This window comes from Pezoporus wallicus, unplaced genomic scaffold, assembly GCF_028554395.1.
Source record: "Pezoporus wallicus isolate ANWC-B61680 ecotype Strahan unplaced genomic scaffold, APGP_CSIRO_Pwel_v1 contig_6787, whole genome shotgun sequence".
In the NCBI taxonomy this organism is placed as follows: Eukaryota; Metazoa; Chordata; class Aves; order Psittaciformes; family Psittacidae; genus Pezoporus; species Pezoporus wallicus.
The window spans coordinates 1,020,755-1,041,835 of NW_026636951.1; the positions used below are offsets into that span (position 1 = coordinate 1,020,755).

The 21,081-nt window shown below is 38.2% G+C and overlaps 1 protein-coding gene across 2 annotated transcripts in view; it reads right to left on the reverse strand.

The window, feature by feature from the left end:
- The window catches only part of DNTT (DNA nucleotidylexotransferase), a 92,562-nt gene extending 79,720 nt beyond the window's left edge, over window positions 1-12,842 (reverse strand). For both annotated transcript variants that reach the window (XM_057402273.1, XM_057402272.1), the window contains exons 1-2: window positions 12,623-12,842; window positions 9,099-9,273 (exon numbers count right to left, since the gene is read on the reverse strand). In XM_057402273.1, the coding sequence (XP_057258256.1) occupies window positions 9,099-9,273; window positions 12,623-12,825 (378 nt within the window). In that variant the 5' untranslated portion in view covers window positions 12,826-12,842. The remainder of the gene's footprint in view (window positions 1-9,098; window positions 9,274-12,622) is intronic.
- Window positions 12,843-21,081: the final 8,239 nt, after the last annotated feature.

Consider the following 21,081-nt stretch of genomic DNA (forward strand, 5'->3'; position numbering starts at 1 on the left):
ATACACAAGAGAAATTTTTACCCCCAAAATGGAATGTTGAGCCCTCTCTCTCCAGTATCTAAAGACATGCAGACATAAAACTAGCATCTGTGCTAGACAAACTCATAAATATGTGTGTGTGCCTTCACACACGCACAGAGCCTACAGATAATTTCATGCTAAATTGCCTTTGTATTTGATGCAGAATAGTTAAATAACAGTATTCACACACACAAAAAAAAAGCTTTTGCTTGCACAGCTGAAGGAGCAGTGAATTATATGGCAGGTTTTATAGGATACACTGAAAGGAAGCAAGTTATTTTATGTGTAAGACCACTCTTGGGAATAACCAAAATGGGTTCAACAGCACAACTCATCCACTTTTGCACACATTCATGAATTATACTTTAAAAGTGATTTTTAAATCATATAAACAATGATTGATTACAGCAAAAGCAGGTCCAGAAAAGGGCAACAAAGCTAGTGAAGGGTCTGGAGAGTAAGTCTCATGATGAATGGCTGAGGGAACTGGGGTTGTTTAGTCTGGAGAAGAGAAGGCTCAGGGGGGACCTTACGCTCTCTGCAACTACCTGAAAGAAGGTTGCGGTAAGGTGCACAGGTCAGTCTCTTCTCCTAAGGAACAAGGGGTAGGACAAGAGGTAATGGCCTCAAGCTGTACCAAGGGAGGTTTAGACTGGCTTCACAAAGAGGGTGATTAGGCCCTGGAACAGACTACCCAGGAAAGTAATAGAATCACTGCCCCTGGAAGTGTTCAAAAGCCATGTATATGAAACCCTTGGTGGTATGGTTTAGTGGCGGTCTTGGCAGTCCTGGGATAATGGTTGGACTTGATGACCTTAAAGGTCTTTTCCAACCTAGTCGATTCTATGATTCTAACACAACACTTGAAACTATAGTGCCAGCTGCAAAGACTCTGAACAAACAGAATGTGACTGAATAGAATATATAATAAGCTATTATCTTAATTAGGACATAGACACACAAAGAACAAAAGTTTTACATGTAGCATTACCTGGCATTGTGTATGAGAGCAAAATTAACACAGAAACTTTGTGTTTAAAAGGGTGACAAACTGGCACATAAATATCCTGTCTCTGCCCTATCAAAGATATTTGAGCATTTCTTAATCAATCATAGTTATGCTTTTAAATAACAGGACTTGATTCTATATAACAAAAGAAGACACTTCAGCTAGAAAACAATAGCAAAATCATCTAGCAAACAATAATTACTATAGTCTGATTTTTAGGGAACATTTCAATGCCTGCATGACAATGACATACATGATTTTCTATTATCAGCAGAATCAAAGAACAGGATTGATACTGCTTTTCGGTGGGAAGACCAGATGGGATAAAATCATTTGTACAAGTTATGGGACAAGCTTAAAATTTCATCCAGTAGCAATTACACTGTAGAACAAACAATCCTGGAAACTCACACTACCTCAAAATAATTTGTAATACTAGGAAGAAACAACTATGGATATGAAAAAAATGCAAGCATTACAATTCCCGGTTTTGGGGGTTTTTGGTTTTGTTTTTTTTTTGTTTTGTTTTGGGGTTTTTGGGGTTTTTTTGGTTTTTTTTGTAGATAACTGCAGTACATTAAAATGAAATTACGGTACACTGCAGAGAGGCAACCACTGAAAAGTATCCAAATGTGTAGATTACTTAATTCTAGAGCTAGTCAGAGTTTGCACCCCAAACCCAGTCTGCAGTAACAGTGAATGTCACTGCCACTCTTTCGCAGTGACATTTTCGACATGGCATAGCAGGAAAATCGGCCTGTACCACTAGCCTTAGCTTGTACAGCATAAAGGCTTAGTTGCCTTTATGATCTTGTATTGTACTACTTTACTCTTTGTCAATCTATTCTTTTAATACAAAGGAATATAATAACATAGGGAAATAATAGAGAATATGGAGCAGCAGTAAATAAAGTGTGCAGATACTAGAGCCTGTGTCAGGCCACATTATTCAACAGCCAGCAGCTTTGTGAAGTCCAGGGAGCACTGATCAAATACCAAAGTCTCCAGATACCCAGTATTTTATGAAGACAAGGCAGCCAGTTTATAAGTTGCATTTTATTTTCTGGGAAAATGACTGTTAGTATGAAGAATTTCTACCATCAGTTAGAGCCTCTCTCACAAGGAAACAGAGCAAGACACTCTGAAAGATGTTACATATCAGTTGCCTGTCACATGATATGACAAAGGATCAAAAGATGCACTACTTCCTTTTCCTAATATGAAGGGAAATCCCTTGTTCAAGGAAATAAATACTTCCCTTTCTAAAAAAAGAATTTCTGGGTTCTGACTAAGGAAAAGGCAGAAGATAGGCAGTGATAACAGAGTTCATAAGGCTGCTGTGCATGCCAACCCACTTACGGTTCTCTTGCTTTCTTTTTATCCCTCTGAAAGCTTCCTCTCTGCCTCTTTCTTCTTATTACCCAGGTAACGGCACTACTTTCTAGCATGTGAGGATGACTTTGCATACATATTAATGTCCATGTCCTGCTATTGCCCAAAATGCCCATCTGCTTGTGGTGGGAAAGGTGTCTCTGGACAAAGGCATTCTTTTAACAGAGGTTTGAATTTCCCTTTAAAGCAGATGTTTGGCTACCACACTTTCACAGCCTATTAAATTAAATGATAGCTATTAACTGTAAAAGTCAACTGTTACTGAATGAATCAATAAGAATTCAGACCGTCTTTGATCTGGTCACCCAACCTTTTATACTCTATAAATCACTACCATCAGAGCATCTCTCAGATCACTAGCAATGGCAGAAAGATGTACTTTAGTGACAATTGCAATTAGTATGTTAGCTAATGGTCTGTGACTCTGACTTTATTCCCCTTGTTTTGCACGGAGAAGGACATTTCTTTTTAGTACAAATGTCCTGAATGAAGAATGACCTTACAAACAGGCTACTGTAAGATCTGAAATATGAAATCTTACTGCTATTAATAGGAATTGTATCACTAACATAAATGTAGACAAGACTTCACCCAAAACATTAGCCAACTTTACCTCAAAGCCTTCACAATGTAGCCCGAGTTCAAAGTTTGCTAATTCACTTTCATTTCACATTTTACAAGTCTGACATAATGGACCAAATTTGTCTTCAGTGAAGCTCCAATTAAATTACATTATGTATGAGTTCGGTCTAGTACTTAAAAAGAAAATTAACCTTTAATTCAATCCTTCCTCATCTCTCAAGGCATAAAAAAAAAGAAAAAAATCATGGTGACATCGCAACAATAAAATTCTTTTTAAATTGGCTCAGCTTCTAAAATCCTCTCTCTTTCTTCCTTGTTTCCTTTACAAAAATGTTTATTACTTTAGAGCCACAACATAATTAAGACTGGTCTTAACTATAAGCTTTAAAGTTAATTGTACAGCTGTCACTGGCTTGCTTATTGCACTCTACATTTATTAGCATGAAATCTTTATGTTTCAATAAAAACAGAAATTCTTACTTGCAGAGCCAGTCTCAAAGCATAATAATGATCTCCTGACAGTGCTGTTACCTTTTTCAGAAGTTTCTGCTCCAGCAGTATTCGAGAAGGACTTTTAGATATAAAAGAAAACTAAAGCAGTGGCCTTCTCATTGATTTTTCTTTTCTTTTCTTTTTTTCTTCAAAGTAAGTTTCAGCATTGTTGGGAGGCATTTTGGAGACAGACAAAGGCATTTCTTGCTTTGGGGAAAAAAAAAGTAAATCTCTTAAAAGATATTCTCTGAGCTATCTGAACCTATAGATCTTCACGTACTGCTGAAATTAATAATGTAAATAAAGGGCAATTTGGTTTACTTTTAATCATGATGTGAAAATCCACAAAAGTCACAGGATTTTGCTCACGTTTTAGATTTATTTCTTTTTTAGAGAACGTCTTTGCATTCTGAGTAGCCATATTTTTATGACCTTTTTGCCTGCGAGATTACATGATGCAGTAGTTACAAGATTTTTAGTTTTCTGGCTTGCATCGATTTCTTTGATCTATTCTCCCTCCAGCAGATTCGCTGAAAATATTATAAATATACTAGAAAAATATTTCATTGGAAAGATTGCTAATATAAACACATATTCTGTCATGGAATTCTGTCAAGTCTGAGAGCGACAGCTCCATCTGGTGTATTCACTACTCCCCCCCCCAAGTGTCATTAAACAGCAATTCTTACATGTAAAATCCTGAAAAATAGTTTCTGACAATGAAAGCTGACTGAAAAAAATAAATCAGGAGCAACAGTTTTTCTTGGGGAAGGGTAGTAGTTATGAATTATCGTTAGTAATCTAAGCATCAATATGAAGAAGCAGAAAACAGCACAATATTGCTGTTAAATATTAAGGCATCCTAGGGCTCACAGGAAAGTACATGCTGCAGATCCTGCCATGGTCCCGCTGTTTATGGGTTTGCCAGTTATTGGTTTGCAGTGGGGTCACAGTTCACATGGAAACCTTCAGAAATTAGCAGGAATCCCTCACTTCACAAAGCTTTAGATCAGACCTTTAATTCTCCTGATGTATGAATTAATTTCCTCACCAGCACACATTAAATCAATCACTGTGAGGCTCAAGTGTGCAGAACAAGAGAACAGGTTCACCCTGCTGCACTGCAGCATTATTTCATGGCCTAGCAACACATACTATCACTGAGCTGTGCACAACACACCCAGTCATCCCTACCACACCCTCATCATTAACAGTCTCTACTGGGGGTACTGAATACCACCATTTCACACTACCACTTTCCAGTTTGAAAAATTAGCACATACTTCTATCAGATATAGATCAGAGGAAAACATGTCAACATCCATTGTTTCAAGGTCAAAAGCCATTTACCAAACAGCCTGCCATTCACATTATCATCTGAATTACAGCTCCCATTGAGAGATAATACAATATAATAAAACCTCTTTTTCTTAGCACAGTTTTACTTGATGGTGCCAAGTTTGTAAATCCATATACACAGACTGTAGCAGCCTTCATTTCACAGGTCCTTCAACAGCCCAGTAGTTAGATGATCACTTCTAAACAAAAAAAGGTTTTAATATTTTTGTATGGTTTTGAAGAGGCAAAGCATTCCATCAAGAGCCTGTTAAAACGCACTGCTCTCAGGGGAACATTTACCATGATGCTGAAAAATATGTGGAAACGCCACAGGTACTACAACAACAGCAAGTGCTGCATTGATAGATATTATGGATATTTCCTCTTTAATAGCACCCACCTTTTTTCTCAGAAAAGGTGACAGTGTAGTAACTTTGCATTACCAAACACTGATATAGAAGGTATGAAAAGCCTTTTTCATCTATTAAACTCATGTGAATTACTCATATAAATTTCAGGAAAAAAAAGTTTTTAAAGTCAGAAATGCTGTCACAACATAAGTATATATGTTTTTAGGGTACTAAATAAATAAATAATCACACAGTCATTTATTTTGAATGCCACTGTATTCTGAATTTTGTATTTGTATTTTGAATTTATTATTTTTATTTTGAATTTGGTACTGTCACTGTATTTTGAATGTCACTGAAGGAGCTGGCAAGGATTGCTTTTTCCGAGCTCAAGATTGGAGCATCCCGACACGTAGGAAGTCAAGGAAGAGGGCCAGGAGACCTGCGTGGCTAAATAGGGAATTGCTGGGTATGCTCAAGTGGAAGAGGAGAGTTTACAGGTCATGGAAGGAGGGGCTGGCCACTTGGGAGGAATATAAGGCTGCTGTTAGAGGATGTAGGAAGGCAGCTAGGAGGACTAAGGCATCCTTAGAATTAAACCTGGCAAGAAGGGTCAAGGACAGCAAAAAGAGCTTTTTCAAATACATGGCAGACAAAACTAACACCAGAGGCAATGTAGGCCCACTGATGAAGGGGATGGGTGCCCTGGTGACAGAAGATACAGAGATGGCAGAGTTACTGAATGCCTTCTTTGTCTCTGTCTCCTCTGCTGCAGGCAGTCCTGAAGAGCCCTGTACCCCTGAGACCTTAGATGAAGTCAGGTCAACGGAGCGGTTTGCCTTAGTCAATGAGGAATGGGTTAGAGACCAGTTGAGCAATCTGGACATCCATAAATCCATGGGTCCACATGGGATGCACCCGCGGGTGCTGAGGGAACTGGCGGAAGTCATCGCTAGACCACTCTCCATCATCTTTACCAAGTCTTGGGAAACGGGAGAGGTGCCTGAGGACTGGAGGAAAGCAAATGTCACTCCAGTCTTCAAAAAGGGCAAGAAGGAGGACCCGGGTAACTATAGACTGGTCAGCCTCACCTCCATCCCTGGGAAAGTGATGGAACACCTTATCCTTGGTGCCATCTTAAGGCATATCAAGGATAAGAGGGTTATGAGGGGCAGTCAACATGGCTTCACCAAGGGGAAATCATGTTTGACCAACCTCTTAGCCTTTTATGAGGAAATAACACGGTGGATGGATGATGGCAGAGCGGTGGATGTGGTCTACCTTGACTTCAGCAAAGCATTTGACACAGTCTCCCACAGCATCCTCACGGCTAAAATGAGGAAGTGTGGACTGGATGATCAGGTAGTGAGGTGGACTGCGAACTGGCTGAAGGAGAGAAGCCAGAGAGTTGTAGTCTATGGGGCTGAGTCTAGTTGGAGGCCTGTAACTAGTGGAGTGCCTCAAGGGTCAGTACTGGGACCGGTATTATTTAATATATTCATCAACGATTTAGATGAGGGAATTGAGTGTACTATCAGCAAGTTTGCTGATGACACTGAGCTGGGAGGAGTGGCTGACACGCCAGAAGGCTGTGCTGCCATCCAGCGAGACCTGGATAGGCTGGAGAGTTGGGCAGGGAGTAACTTGATGAAATATAACAAGGGAAAGTGTAGAGTCCTGCATCTGGGCAGGAACAACCCCAGGTTCCAGTATAGGTTGGGGAACGACCTGTTAGAGAGCAGTGTAGGGGAGAGGGACCTGGGGGTTCTAGTGGACGACAGGATGACCATGAGCCAACATTGTGCCCTTGTGGCCAAGAAGGCCAATGGCATCCTGGGGTGTATTAGAAGGGGGGTGGTTAGTAGGTCGAGAGAGGTCCTCCTTCCCCTCTACTCTGCCCTGGTGAGACCGCATCTGGAATATTGTGTCCAGTTCTGGGCCCCTCAGTTCAAGAAGGACAGGGAGCTGCTGGAGAGAGTCCAGCGCAGGGCAACAAAGATGATTAAGGGAGTGGAACATCTCCCTTATGAGGAAAGACTGAGGGAGCTGTGTCTCTATAGTTTGGAGAAGAGGAGACTGAGGGGTGACCTTATTAGTGTATATAAATATATAAAGGGGGAGTGTCACAAGGATGGAGCCAGGCTCTACTCAGTGGCAAACAATGATAGGACAAGGGGTAATGGGTACAAACTGGAACACAAGAGGTTCCACTTAAACTTGAGAAGAAACTTCTTCTCAGTGAGGGTGACGGAACACTGGAACAGGCTGCCCAGGGAGGTTGTGGAGTCTCCTTCCCTGGAGATATTCAAAACCCGCCTGGACACATTCCTGTGTAACATTATCTAGGTGTTCCTGCTCCGGCAGGCGGATTGGACTAGATGACCTTTTGAGGTCCCTTCCAATCTCTAGAATACTGTGAAACTGTAAATGAAGTTGCTAAGCCACTGTCCATCATATATGAAAAATCATGGCACTCAGGTGAAGTTCCTGATGACTGGACAAAAAGGAAATATAACCCCCATTTTCAAGAAGGGGAAAATGGATGACCCAGGGAATTAATGACCAGTCAGTCTCACCTCTGTGCCTGGCAAAATCTTGGAGCAGATTCTCCTGGAAGGCATGCTAAGGCACATGAAAAACAACAAGGTGCTTGGTGACAGCCAGCATGGCTTCACTAAGGGGAAATCCTGCCTGACCAATTTGGTGGCCTTCTATGATGGGGCTACAGAACTGATGGACAGGGGTAGAGCAGTTGATGTCATCTACCTGGACTTGTGTAAAGCATTTGACACTGTCCCACACGACATCCTTGTCTCTGAATTGGAGAGACATCAATTTGATGGATGGACCACTCGGTGGATAAAGAACTGGCTGGATGACAGCACACAAAAAGTTGTGATCAATGGCTCAGTGGCTAGCCGGAGACCAGTGGTGTTCCTCAGGGATCAGTGTTGGGACTGGTCTTGTTTTAACATCTTTGTCGGTGACATGGACAGTGGGATTGAGTGCGCCCTCAGCAAGTTTGCCAATGACACCAAGATGTGTGGTTCAGTTGATACCCTGGAGGGAAGGAATGCCATCCAGAGGGAACCTTGACATGCTTGTGAGGTGGGCTGATGCCAACCTCATGAAGTTTAACCATGCCAAGTGCAAGGTCCTACACCTGGGTCGGAGCAATCCCAGGCACAGCTACAGGTTGGGCAAAGAAGAGATTCAGAGCAGCCCTGAGGAGAAGGACTTGGGGGTGTTGGTTGATGAGAAAATGAACATGAGCCGGCTTCAGTATGCGCTTGCAGCCCAGAAAGCCAACTGTATCCTGGGCTGCATCAAAAGCAGCGTGACCAGCACGTTGAAGGAGGTGATCCTGCCCTTCTACTCTGCTCTTGTGAGATCTCACTTGGAGTATTGTGTGCAATTCTGGTGTCCTCAACATAAACAGAACATGGAAGTGTTGGAAAAAGTCCAGAGAAGGGCCATGAGGATGATCAGGGGACTGGAGCACCTCCCGTATGAAGACAGGCTGAAAAAGTTGGGGCTGTTCAGCCTGGAGAAGAGAAGGCTGCGTGGAGACCTCATAGCAGCCTTCCAGTATCTGAAGGGGACCTACACTAGGGATTGTAGTGATAGAACAAGGGGTAATGGGTTAAAACTTAAACAAGGGAAGTTCAGGTTAGATATAAGGAAGAAGTTCTTTACTGTGAGGGTGGTGAGGCACTGGAATGGGTTGCCCAAAGAAGTGGTAAATATTCCATCTCTGGCAGTGCTCAAACCAGGTTGGATTGAGTTTTGGGTGAGATGCTTTATTGCAAAGTGTCCCTGCCCATGACAGGGGTTTGGAACTAGATGATCTTAAGGTCCTTTCCAGCTCTAACTATTCTATGATTCTATGATTCACACTGAAGGACCTCTCTTACCATGAGACGATATTTCACTTCTGAATCAACTGGTCTTCCCGCTTCCATGCAGGCTGTAAACCAGGAGATATCCAGTAGTTCAAACCTGGAGCTATCGTCCACACCCTGTCCTCTCAGCCAGTCCATCACCTCTGGGTAGGAGTTGTTCTCGGCCACAATATGAGTGACAGAGTCACTGTCAAAAAGTACACAAAAAGAAATTTTCTTTTTTTTTCCTGAACACATGTGCAGAGCTGCTATTTCCCTATTTACTTACCATGCACTTCCTGAAAACTGTAGTATATATTCTACATTAGGATGTGGGAAGCAGTTTCTGTTTCATATCACAATATATCTATTACAGTCACTGAATCTAGTTTGAGGAAAGACTTCAGTCTGACGGCTCCTGTAAATGCAGCTGCTTTTTTTTTTTCAGCATCATCTTCCTTCCCTAAGGTACTATCACACTTTTTTTTTGCAACTCTGAAAATATTTGGCTTGTAGGAGCAGTACCATAATGAAAAGGCTGCTTTATGACACCCAAGAGACCCTTCCAAATATTTCTGATCAATGAATGAAAGCTTTACAGCATTAAAAAGTCTGCTAACAATAATTCTTTAAGCTTTACAGCTAGTAATATCTTTCTGTAAACGTAACTTTCCTGCACTTACATTACAGTCTTTACATATGGCATTGTCAAATATTCATGACTTAAATCTTATGAATTATGCACTCCATCTAAAGACCACTTCCTTGCTACTAAGAGGCCAGCCTCTTACAAAACTACTATCCTAGTTTAGTGAATGTGAAATTTACAGATCGAGTTATTGTGCATCAGATTATATGGTGTACATTGCTTAAAATATAGTAACACAAATGTTATTACACTAAATTTGTGTTGGTGTCCTAGAATAACATTAGACAGAATCCCATGATACTTCATGATTAAAAAGATACAGTTCTTCACCTTTCACAGGAAGGTGAAAGACAGGGACAATTTTTTTCAAGAAGAAAATTACACACATACTAAGGATGATCTGTAAATTTCTACCTGACCTGATGGTGCTTCTCGGCAAATTTAGAAAACCAATAACTTGATAGAAATTTGGAGTGATTCCTAGGGTTCCCCCTCCACAAACACACCAGGGATGTGCTGTCACCCACAAAGATAATAAATAAAGGAGCAAACTCTTCATTTCTATGAAACCTCTAGGACCTCAGTATCTCAAAAATATATGCCAAAAATAACTGGTATCAGTAAATAGATTCCTAAACTTCTTGGGGTAAAGGCACAGACAGACGGCGTCATTATTTTATTTAGGTTTTATAAAAATAAGTCTAGAACTGGAATAAAAGTTATCCCGATGGCAGCCACCTCCATTTGTGAGCTTCCATAACCTTCTGGTAGCCCATCTGGTGACAGCCTTGTGTGTATGCAGTAAACAGACCCAACAGATTGCATTGCAGCCCTTCTGTAACACCTGAAGATACTAAACCACTAACCTGTCCAAACAGAGAGAACAGCACTGGTAGAGACAGCTGTGTAGCTGTTAAAGGCAGACCACACAACCTTTCAAAGCAAACTGCATTCCAGGAGACCAACAAAACCCTGTGACCCCGATTCCTAACAATAACCACTGATTTCATTAAATTGCCAAATCGCAATGACAGATACTGGAGTCATCACAGAAGAAACTGTTATCACATAATTTTCTAATGCATTAAATCTGCTATATTTTGGAAACATAAGAAATGTATTGAATATATTATATTTCAGAAAGATGAAAAACATCTTGTTATAGCACAATTTGTTTCCTCTGTGGGCTAAAACTTGTAAAGGACAACCCATTGCAAAAAAAAACCACACACAAAATTCAACAAAAAACCCAAAAAAAAAAGACCAAAAAAGCAACAAGAATAAAAGTGCTACTAATATTATTATTTAACCCTGCTTGATTCTACTGTCACTAAACCATCACATCTTTAGTTGAGTAAAAAAAAAAAAAAAAAAAACAGTTAGGGACATAGAACTTCTGTTTCCTGTGGTTTATTTCACTTTATATAAAATATTCATATGTAATATATTTATACCAAGCTGCAGCTCTGGGAACTTTGCCATTGCTATGCTCACAGCAGCAGTTTTGTTGCTGCTGTGCACCAGTTTCCTCTGCTACCTGTACAGCTGTGCTTTTTTTCTTGGCACAGAATATAACAGATTTAGCATTTCCTCTAGTATTTAAAAAAAAACAAAAACAAAAACAAAAAGCAACAGTTAAATAGTTTTATCCAGTAGCATCTAAGCTGAAATTAAACACAGCTCCTGCCTTGCATACAACTTACAGAAAGTCTGAAATACTGGCAGTAAAAACCTGTGTGTCAAAGCAGCTCAGATAAAGCCTGTACTCAGTCCTCAATGGATTGTTAATGTAGGTTTCAGAACAGCCCAGTTAATTTTTTTTCCCTGAGACTTCAATTAGTTTTGTATCAGACACTAATTGCCTACTTCTGTTCAATACCTGCTTGAATCTTGCTTTACAAATTATTTCATCCTCCCTTCTTCCTCAGGCTTTCAAAGTTGATGGGATTGAAAAATCTGTGGAAATGAGCTTTTATAAGGAGGACCCAGTTGTATACTATCTGCATACAGATACAGAGAAACGATCAATACTAGGTTTTCTTCCAGCTTTTCAGACAACATACCTAATGATGTATCTTTCCAAAAACTGCAAAACTATATAACTAGCACTCATGACAAGCACTATTTGGAAGAAGGCTTCCTCCAAAATGAGTTGGGTTATTGAAACATCACAGGATGAATCTACAGCTGGAGTATAATTTCACCCTGAAATGCCACATCTGTGGTATTTTATTCTTACTTTTTTTTTTTCTCCAGTGCTCTGTCCAGATTGTACCAAATGCAAGCCAGTAACTTTGATACATCAGAGTATTACTCACAGGAAGAGTAAATATTAGAATATCAGAGATGTTCTAGAGAAATGCCCTGACACACGCACACATATTTTCCCTTCCTATATGTTTAACCTTTTTTTTTCATTTCAGGAATTGGCCTTTAAATTCAGATTAATCTTCATCTGACTTCAAGGGGAAAATAGCCTATTTAAATCAGCTGAAGACATGACTCATTGATTCCATTGAGACTATACAGATACACAGAAACGTATCCCATGAAAAATATTTGCAAGTTCACACCTTGCATTTTTTATTTTCCATGTGAGAAGCTGCACACTGAAAAGGCAGACACGTTAAAACTGACAGACTTAAGACAAATTAAAACCACAGATTTTAGAGATGAAAAATAAGAAATGTTGCTGTTTATATTCCACCTACTCTCTGCCCAGAAGGCATACTTTAGGAGCACCTACTGAAATCCTGAAGCATCTTTATAGTCAGAAGAGTAACATATACCCACCAATACACAGGCAAAAGCTTCAACCACAGTCACTTGTATGACTGCATTTATCAAATTAGAATGTTTCAAGCAGCATTACTAGATGTTATTTTTACACATATAAATATTTTCCTACCTTAGCTCACTTTCTACTCTGAAGCCTTTTCTTCTTGCCAGCTCCATCAAAAATATCCTTCTGGTCCTACCCATCTTCCTCTGAATAATAAAAATGACAAACTCATTGAACTTTATTTCATAACTGCAAGTAAGATTTGGGGTATGTATCCCTTTCTGTCTCTTCCTCTGGGAGAATACAGCTGGAGCTCTGATCTTATCCATGATGCAAGGTAGAAGTGTTTTCACTTGGGTAAAAGGGAGATAACATGCTTTCTGGCAGACAGCAGCTGTATTTAATGTCACCACCCATTGAAGTAATTTTCTTCTGTTTCCCCTCTGAAATCAAAACCAGGTGCTACACAAGCAGAAACATCATTTGCTTTTTACCAGCTGGGAATTCATGTACAGAAATACTCCAGACAGGTGCAAATATGCTTTTGTTCTTCAAAAGAGCCATTACCTGTAAAGACTTTATCCAAATAATATTGGTCATGGCAAATTTATCTGAAAATATCATCCAGGTCTTCAGCTGGTTTAATGGCCCAGTTCCATCAATTTCTGCTTTCAAATCTTTTCTAAATCTCACTTTTCTAAATTGCAGGGCACAATAGTTTTCAGTTTATTAAAAAAAAATATTAATTCCTCTTATTGTTAGTTAAGAACTATGTCTTGGAATACAACTAAATAACAGTATAAAAATACATTGTATTTGTACTCATATATATACCTGTACGCTAGCTACTTCCATGTAATTAATTTGATTAAAAAACAGATTTAAGAGAGCAAACAAAAATAAGTTATTGTAATTGACTTTACAATAAAAGAAACACTTTGCTGTTTTGATAGTAAGGCAACAAAAGAAGAAGAGAAAGCATTAGAGATGTGTTTAAATATAACTTCGGTGTGCATTGCCAACACTGCTTTCTACTATTTGCCCTAGTATGTACTGGTATCTGTGGCAGGTACAGTAGGGAAAAGGTAACTACCCTCCTGCTTTTAAGCACACAGTTATCTCCAAACAGCTACAGAAGAGATTATGCAAACTGTGTACTTTCCTTTCCTAGAGAATGGGGTATTGGTCATCAGAGTACTATGCTAAAGTTTGTTGCAGACATTGTGCTGGATCCAGTGAGGTGTCACTCTCTATTTCCATCAGCGCAAACTGAGTGCAAACAAACAGGTGTACAGCACAAGCATCTATTTCATCACAAATCTACTTCAGTGGTAAATATCCCCATTTCTATGTCAAGTGGGATTTTTATTTTTAGCATAGCAGAGAATTTGGATTTTACCAGTTCTTCAGAATGCGTCAGAAATGTTGTATCTTGCAATTCTCATTGCTCATGTTCAAGAGAGGAAGCAAGGTGGAAAAATCCTGCCTAAGATAGATCAACTATCAACTTTATTTTCAGCCATTTTACCACAGATGGATATACAACCTGAGTTACAGAAAAATGAGTCAAAACCTGGTTTCTGCAATTATGGTCGTGAGTATAAAATTAAATTATAAAAGTATTACTGACATTTTCCCAGCCCTATAACTCTTGCTGCTTCAACTGTACTACACAGATATAAAGAAACAGTTTTATGAGAATAGAAACTAGTCATCAAAAATTAATATAGAGCTTTCAGCTCTGAGGTCTTCCTGAGGCCATGAAGAAAATATATACATAGTTCAGTACATATACTAGACTACATTCATTTCCTCCCTTGCTTAAGGATAACCCAGAAGCCAAAATATCTGCTCCTCTTTCTAATTCATAACATTAAATTGTCAAAATGTATCATTTCAAGGATATTTTAAAATTATATGAGATATTTTCGTAGGAACAGGAAATTGGACAAGCAGACTTTAAGAGGCTGAAGGAAAAGAATAGCAAGGAAGAAAAAAATAAAAATAATAGTGATGGATCTGGCATTAAGGCTGAGCAACCTATTTTGATTGCTCCATGTCTGGTTTTCATACTACTAATCAACCACAACTAATTGAACGCTGGCCATCTCCCTCTTTACAGCTTTCCTAGGCTTGGTAAAACACTTATTCTCAAGCCTTACAAGAAATAGTGTATTTGAGAACAGATTCTTTACATATGTTAAACAAAGTCTTATTTTATGTTATAATTAATTCAGTGCTCTCAAATATGTAAATATAATTTCCCCCAGTGTAACATCAAGATGCTCAGTGTCAGTAAAATCCTTCTGGCATGAAAAACATAAGTTATTATTCCTTTGTGTTACTGTAATAAATCCCGAGCCAGATTTTTGAGGGGTTTTAGGTGCCAAAAAGCTGTAAATAGAGGCCTAGTGGGATTTTCAAAATGCCTAAGCAGCCTAGGCACCCAGCTCCTCTGGAAAACAGTTTTTGTCTTTGAACCTTATGCAAAGGATTTTCTCTAAGAAACACAGTACAGAGCCATATAAAGGTCTCTGCCAATGATGCAATTTTATTAAACATACTTTCTAGAATTAACAGGATTTACATACCCCTGATGAGTGAATAACCTACACTCCAACATTGTTTTATAATATTTGATAGTAACATAAAGACTAGAATATGCATCAGGGAGAGAGCACATACCGTGCACATCTCTTATGTATGACAAAAGAAAAGTACCTTGTTATCTGTGTCATGACATCAGCTACGATTAGTGCCCTAAAACCACAGAAACTTGCAGAAGTTTTTTCCATCTCCCAGAGTTCAGAGTAGTTCACATCCCTGGGGGAAATCTAGAACAAATTTCCATGTACTGATGTTTCTGCTGTAGATCAGTTTTGTGCACTTTCAAGGACATGGATTAAAAACAACATGTGCACAAATGTTGATGGGCATTTCAGTAAACTTTCATCACCTGTGCTGTTGGCGCCAACAACAGCATCCCAAGCAGTTCTCAAGCAGTGTCTAATACAGACCTCAGGCTGAAGCCCAGAGTACTGATCTGGCTTCAAAGGGGGTTTGGCTGGGAGGAAAAGTGCAGGAACACACAAGTTCTGGAAAGCCCAATTCAGCACCTCTGAATTTCAGTATTCACACATACTTTCACTGCACCTTCTTGATTATTGTTAGACAGTATTTTAGTGGCCTGCTCTCATCTGAACTGCATTGTAAATATTTTATAAAATGTTACTTGCCATTTTATATAGTTTCCCTGTCAAGAGCGGTGCAAGGTGCTTTTAATACACAGCTCAATATGCTAACCTTCAGAGAAAGCATCTCTTAAGTATCATCAGTAAAAAACAGAGGAATTATTGTTCGGATACCTTTTCTGATTTCACACAGGCATAACAGCATTTCATGCATGTTTCAAAAGGACTAATTTTTCATAGGTTTTTCATTTTAAAGTCTTTGGTAATTCAGCCTTTTCCAATGAATGATTTCATGGAAATTTTAAAATCATTTGGATAGGTTTTTTTGTCCAGCTATTACCATAACTCGGCTTTTGTTTAAATTCCAGCCTTCTTGGTTGCTCTGCATTCCCTTTGCTATTGATACTTGTTCTACTAATCTGTCAAATAATGACAGGTGTTTTTCCTGGTTTTAGTAAAAGTTTTGTGGAATCCAATTATATTTTTAAACGAAGTTATTACATAGCACTTTTCTGTATTTGTACCATTTACAAACTTGAAGGATGTACATATACCAAAATATAAAATATCTAAGATTTTTTTTTTGTGAAGTTTAATCTCTTACAAACAAATACAGGCTTTGTTTTCGTTTTCATCTATTTATTTACTTGTTTTACTTCAACCTTCTGCTTCATTTGTCACAGGGAACTGTGACATATGGACTCATGAAGGCCTCAAGTTTCTGTCCTTAATTCCACATTATGTGGGATGTTTTCATTATTGTTTGGTAAGTAATCAACAAGCTTAATATGTTACAATCCTGTTGAACAAAATGGATCAGTACCTAGAATTTCTGGACACTGCTACCCGCACCAGCAAACCTTGTTTGAACATATGTTGCATGAATCTGTTTCTTTAGTCTCTGTGTATTAGATATATTTATTATATATACTAACATACAAATTCTCACAAAATGAGCATGGTAAAAAATCTGGCTAGCCTACAAAATAAAGAAACAACATTACGCCGTTACACTTTATTTGAGTGTTTTGGATAAATGTACTATTATTAAAGACAAAGAAATGGTGAAAAGTACATTCTGTAAGTATTGATACTTTTAAAAATCCATCCTCCCTCATCCTCTTTGGTGTTTGTATTCTACAAGACCATTTTCAGGGGGCATCTTCAAGGTATACATGCTTGAGTTATTCACATCAAAGATGATAAACTCTATAAAATACCCAGATGACCAAGAATTCTGAAAAACTGATGAATTGACAGTATGCTTTCAACATCCTTGCTTGGTTGTATCCTGGTGCTTGGCACATAAGATAAAGCAGGCTTAGAGAAGACACGAAATATTGTAGCTGCAGTCATCAAATGTACAATCTTTCTGAGGTACGTGGTCAGAATAATGGCTTACTTTTTCTTCTTTTTCCCCCCAAATTGAAGATGTAAAGCTGAAAAAGAAGAATGTATTTAGCAACATATCTCAAACACTGCCCATGTAGAAATCATACCAAGAGCTGACATCTTCTTTAATTGACTGCATACACAGCTATTACAGAAAGGGTTTGTTCTTCCAAGCCCCCTCTGAGTAAACTAGGGAAAAGAGATATCACAGTGCTGAATAATTAAATAGAGCAATCAAGTTTCCTTTTACAGCATGGGGAAAAGTAAATGTGACAAATGCTGGCAGGAGCTACCTCCTACCCACACCAGTGGGCCTATATTCCCTGGAAACTATTATTTTTACTTTTTCTTCAGTCTCTCTGTTCAGTAACAAAGCTTACAATTTCTCTCTTTGTTTACTCTATTAATGGTAGCTGCTGCTCCTTGTGATTGTTACAGGAGTATTCTTTGATTTTTTTTGTGCTGGTGCATCAATGGTTTTCTTTATGCTGTAGTCTCATGAGAGCCTCATGAACCTCGAAAGCAACAAGTGGAGACATATCTGCATAACATCATCAATATACATTGTCAGGCAGGCTCTTTGACAGTTATGCATCTCTTTCAAACACAGTTTACAAAGGTAAAAGTCTCTGGATATTGAGTACCATTTATTTAGACTCACATTCATCTCATTGCCAGTATTAAGGACATTTCAATTAACAAATTCCAAATAACCCTTCAGAGATGACGTACTACACAAATTGTGTTTCATGGCCTATATTTAGGCAGCTGAAAAGTTTCTTTCTCTCAGAGATGACTAAATAACATTCCCATGGACATTGCAGAAACTTCTTACATAAAAAGGTAATAGTAAAAATGAATACACTATTATATAAAAATTTTTGTCCTGCCACTTTCATTCTCTCATGAAGAACCCTTTATATCACCAATATAACAACTAAGTTGTTCATGTATGTTCTTTTAATTAGTTGTTACATGAGTTATTAATGGTAGAATTGATGCCTCTTGCAGTAATACTGCAAATGCAGTTCTAGACCTATTTAGATTACAGAATATGCAAACAGCAGTATCTGTAAGATTTATGCCCTCTACACTTCCACACAGAGGGTAAAGCATGATGCATTTAATGAAGATAGATGTACATAAGCTGAAATAATGAAAAATGGGAAGAGACTACTGCCATATTTCACATAAAGCTTTCAATTATATACTCAATTTTCAGCAGTACAGGAAAGTTTCTTTGGCTTGCAGTTCCCACATTATCAAGGTCAGGAGAGAATCATACCAGATAATATAGGAGAGAAGTAAATAAAAGTACCATAGATAATGTTGCTGCAGAGGGAAGAAAAACTTATGAATAATATTAGGCAGTATGTTCCCTTGTCCTCTCAAAAGTTTAAGCAAATCACACCAAGATAAGAAAGTTTATTTCACTTTCTGACTACTGAGCAAAAGCAACAGGTAATGGCTAACAGTACGGTGAGTCCTGACAGAGCTTTTTCTGCAAACTCCACTGAAATAAGCGGTATAAAAAAGTCAGAGCCAGCCTCAGAGAAGCTGAAAGAATTGCTGATGAGGATAACACATATCTTCGTGCTGTCTCAAGAGTGAAAATAAAACAGATGTTCATATGAGTGACATGTTGTGAATTTTGCAGGCGGAGGAAAAATCAATTAGAAGCTTTTTTTATTCTAGAAATCTTAGCTGAAGGAAGCTAAAAAACAGAGTGGGATGGAGTAGAATTATCACCTTTTTGATTTATTGAGGTTCTGAATTCCACTAATGCAGAACTAATTACAGCAGAAGTAGCCTAGCTGGGCAATTAATTCATAACAGGAAAGAGTTTGCTTTATCCAGATGGATTTTTTTAATCCAAAGCCACTCTTGACACAGTTTCCACAAAAGCATTCTTTGTGTGTCTTACTGACTTCACCTATAATTTGGCAGCTGCCTAGAATATCACAAAATACTTAAACATCTTTTATTTTGAAGTGTGGATTTGATGGCTCTAACCTTCACTATAATGAAAGCTAATTTTTTTCAACTGCATGAAAATTTACTTCTCAAAACCACTGGCAATTGCTTTTTAAGGCTTTCTCAAAGTTTGCTTCATCTGTTTTATCTTGCAGAAAGCTCAACATTACTAAGTCGATTCAAAGTGCAATAGCCCCCACAAGCCCTGTCCCAGTGTAGCATTCCATACTTACTTCTTTTTGAGAAGACAGCTCTCAGAGACACCTCTCTGTCTCCTTAAATCACATATGTAAATCTCATGCCATTATTTTATGATGCACACCTGCTTATTAGGAAATTCGATCACAAGCTTTGACACACTTTTATACTATTTAAAGAGACAATATAATCCCACCTAGTTGAAATACTTGTATTATGAGCTTTACTCCTCTTTCCCATGTTTATTGCTGCAGAGAAGATTAAGTTTTAAGAAATTAAAGCTAATTTTATGCTACATGAATAGTCAGACTCAATGTACTATCACATAACTATGGATTGAGCGGATAATTCAATAGTTAAATGAGTCAGAAGATTACATGGTCCTGGACAACTTTCTTTCAGAAAGCTTCAATGTCTTTCTTCCACTAAGGGATCTTCTATCCTTCTGATTTTCTATTCCTATGCCAGCCTAATTATTATCATACATTATGAAGCATGACTGCAGGAAGGTTATAAAGCAGGTGAATATATTTTGAATGCTGTTTTGTTAAACAATACTCAAAATTTTACTAAAAATGCACACTGTTTATAATAGTTAAGTCACTTTGCACTACATGATGTTACTAAGGAGACAATTCAATATCATAGTTTTCTTTTGTTGTTGGCATATCATTTCAATGTTTACAATGCACTAGAATTCAAAATATCACGAATACAAGCATGATACATAGACAAATTTAGCTTCTATTTTGTTTATCTGTATTGGAATATGTGGAATTACAAAAATGTAGAATCATGACAAGTTAGAGGAAAGAAAGGCCTAAATCCTGGGGCTGTGCTAATGGTTATGGAGAGCAGGTACCAGTAGATGCCAAAGTTATCATATAGCCAAGAATAATTATTTTGACAAATTACTACATACGTGTTTTCAAAACCCAACCAGCTCATTTCCAGCTATTGTAGGCTGCTCATATACAAGCTTGATTCAAGCACTATGGAAGTGATACCAATCTCTCACCCAGCTTTCACTGTCCAAAGCAAATAAGTCAGGTAGGAGGAGCTGGAGAAAATCTCCTGTAGATTTTGGTACTTAGGCCAGATGACTGATTTACTTACATGAAGCACTAAGGAAAAAATCTTACCCACCAGTCTGTGCTGTGCAGACTCATCACACAGAACACCTGAAGATAACGTGAGGTGTTGAACACCTCAACAAAACATGCCCAGCACAATAAACTTCAAAGAATGAAGAAGCCATGGGTATAACAACACAGGCATACACTGAATGCGTATCAAAATTGTATTGAGAAGAAAAAGTCTGCAGAGGAGCAGACTTATAATATAGTAGACTTCTATAGTAGTGAAGTACTAAGATTAAAATAATCGTGTAAGATGTAGTCATGTTTTCAAATGTATGGGAAAGTATTACAAGATGTCTCATGTTTTATAGAAGAAAAAGCTTATGTAAGAAAAATGGGACACAATATAGAAACCATATACACTGAATTTACTAAAGAATTTGTAAGTTGCATATATAAGTGTCATAATCACTGAACCATGCAGTCAACATTGATAAAAATACATTTTGCTAATAGTATGGGTTAGAATCTACAGAAAATTGGTCAGTTAGTCCATTAGCTTCTGTAGGCATCTAATCAAGTGCAAAATGTGTCATATTGCACAACCTGCAGAGTGAAAATCCATGTATATTTTTGTACATTGATAAATCCAGAAAATTCTCTGTTACAATTAATTATACATAGTGCATGTCTTTCCCTTTATGCAGACTCAATGGTTTCCTGGTTACTTATTTCACTGGTATATAGCTTA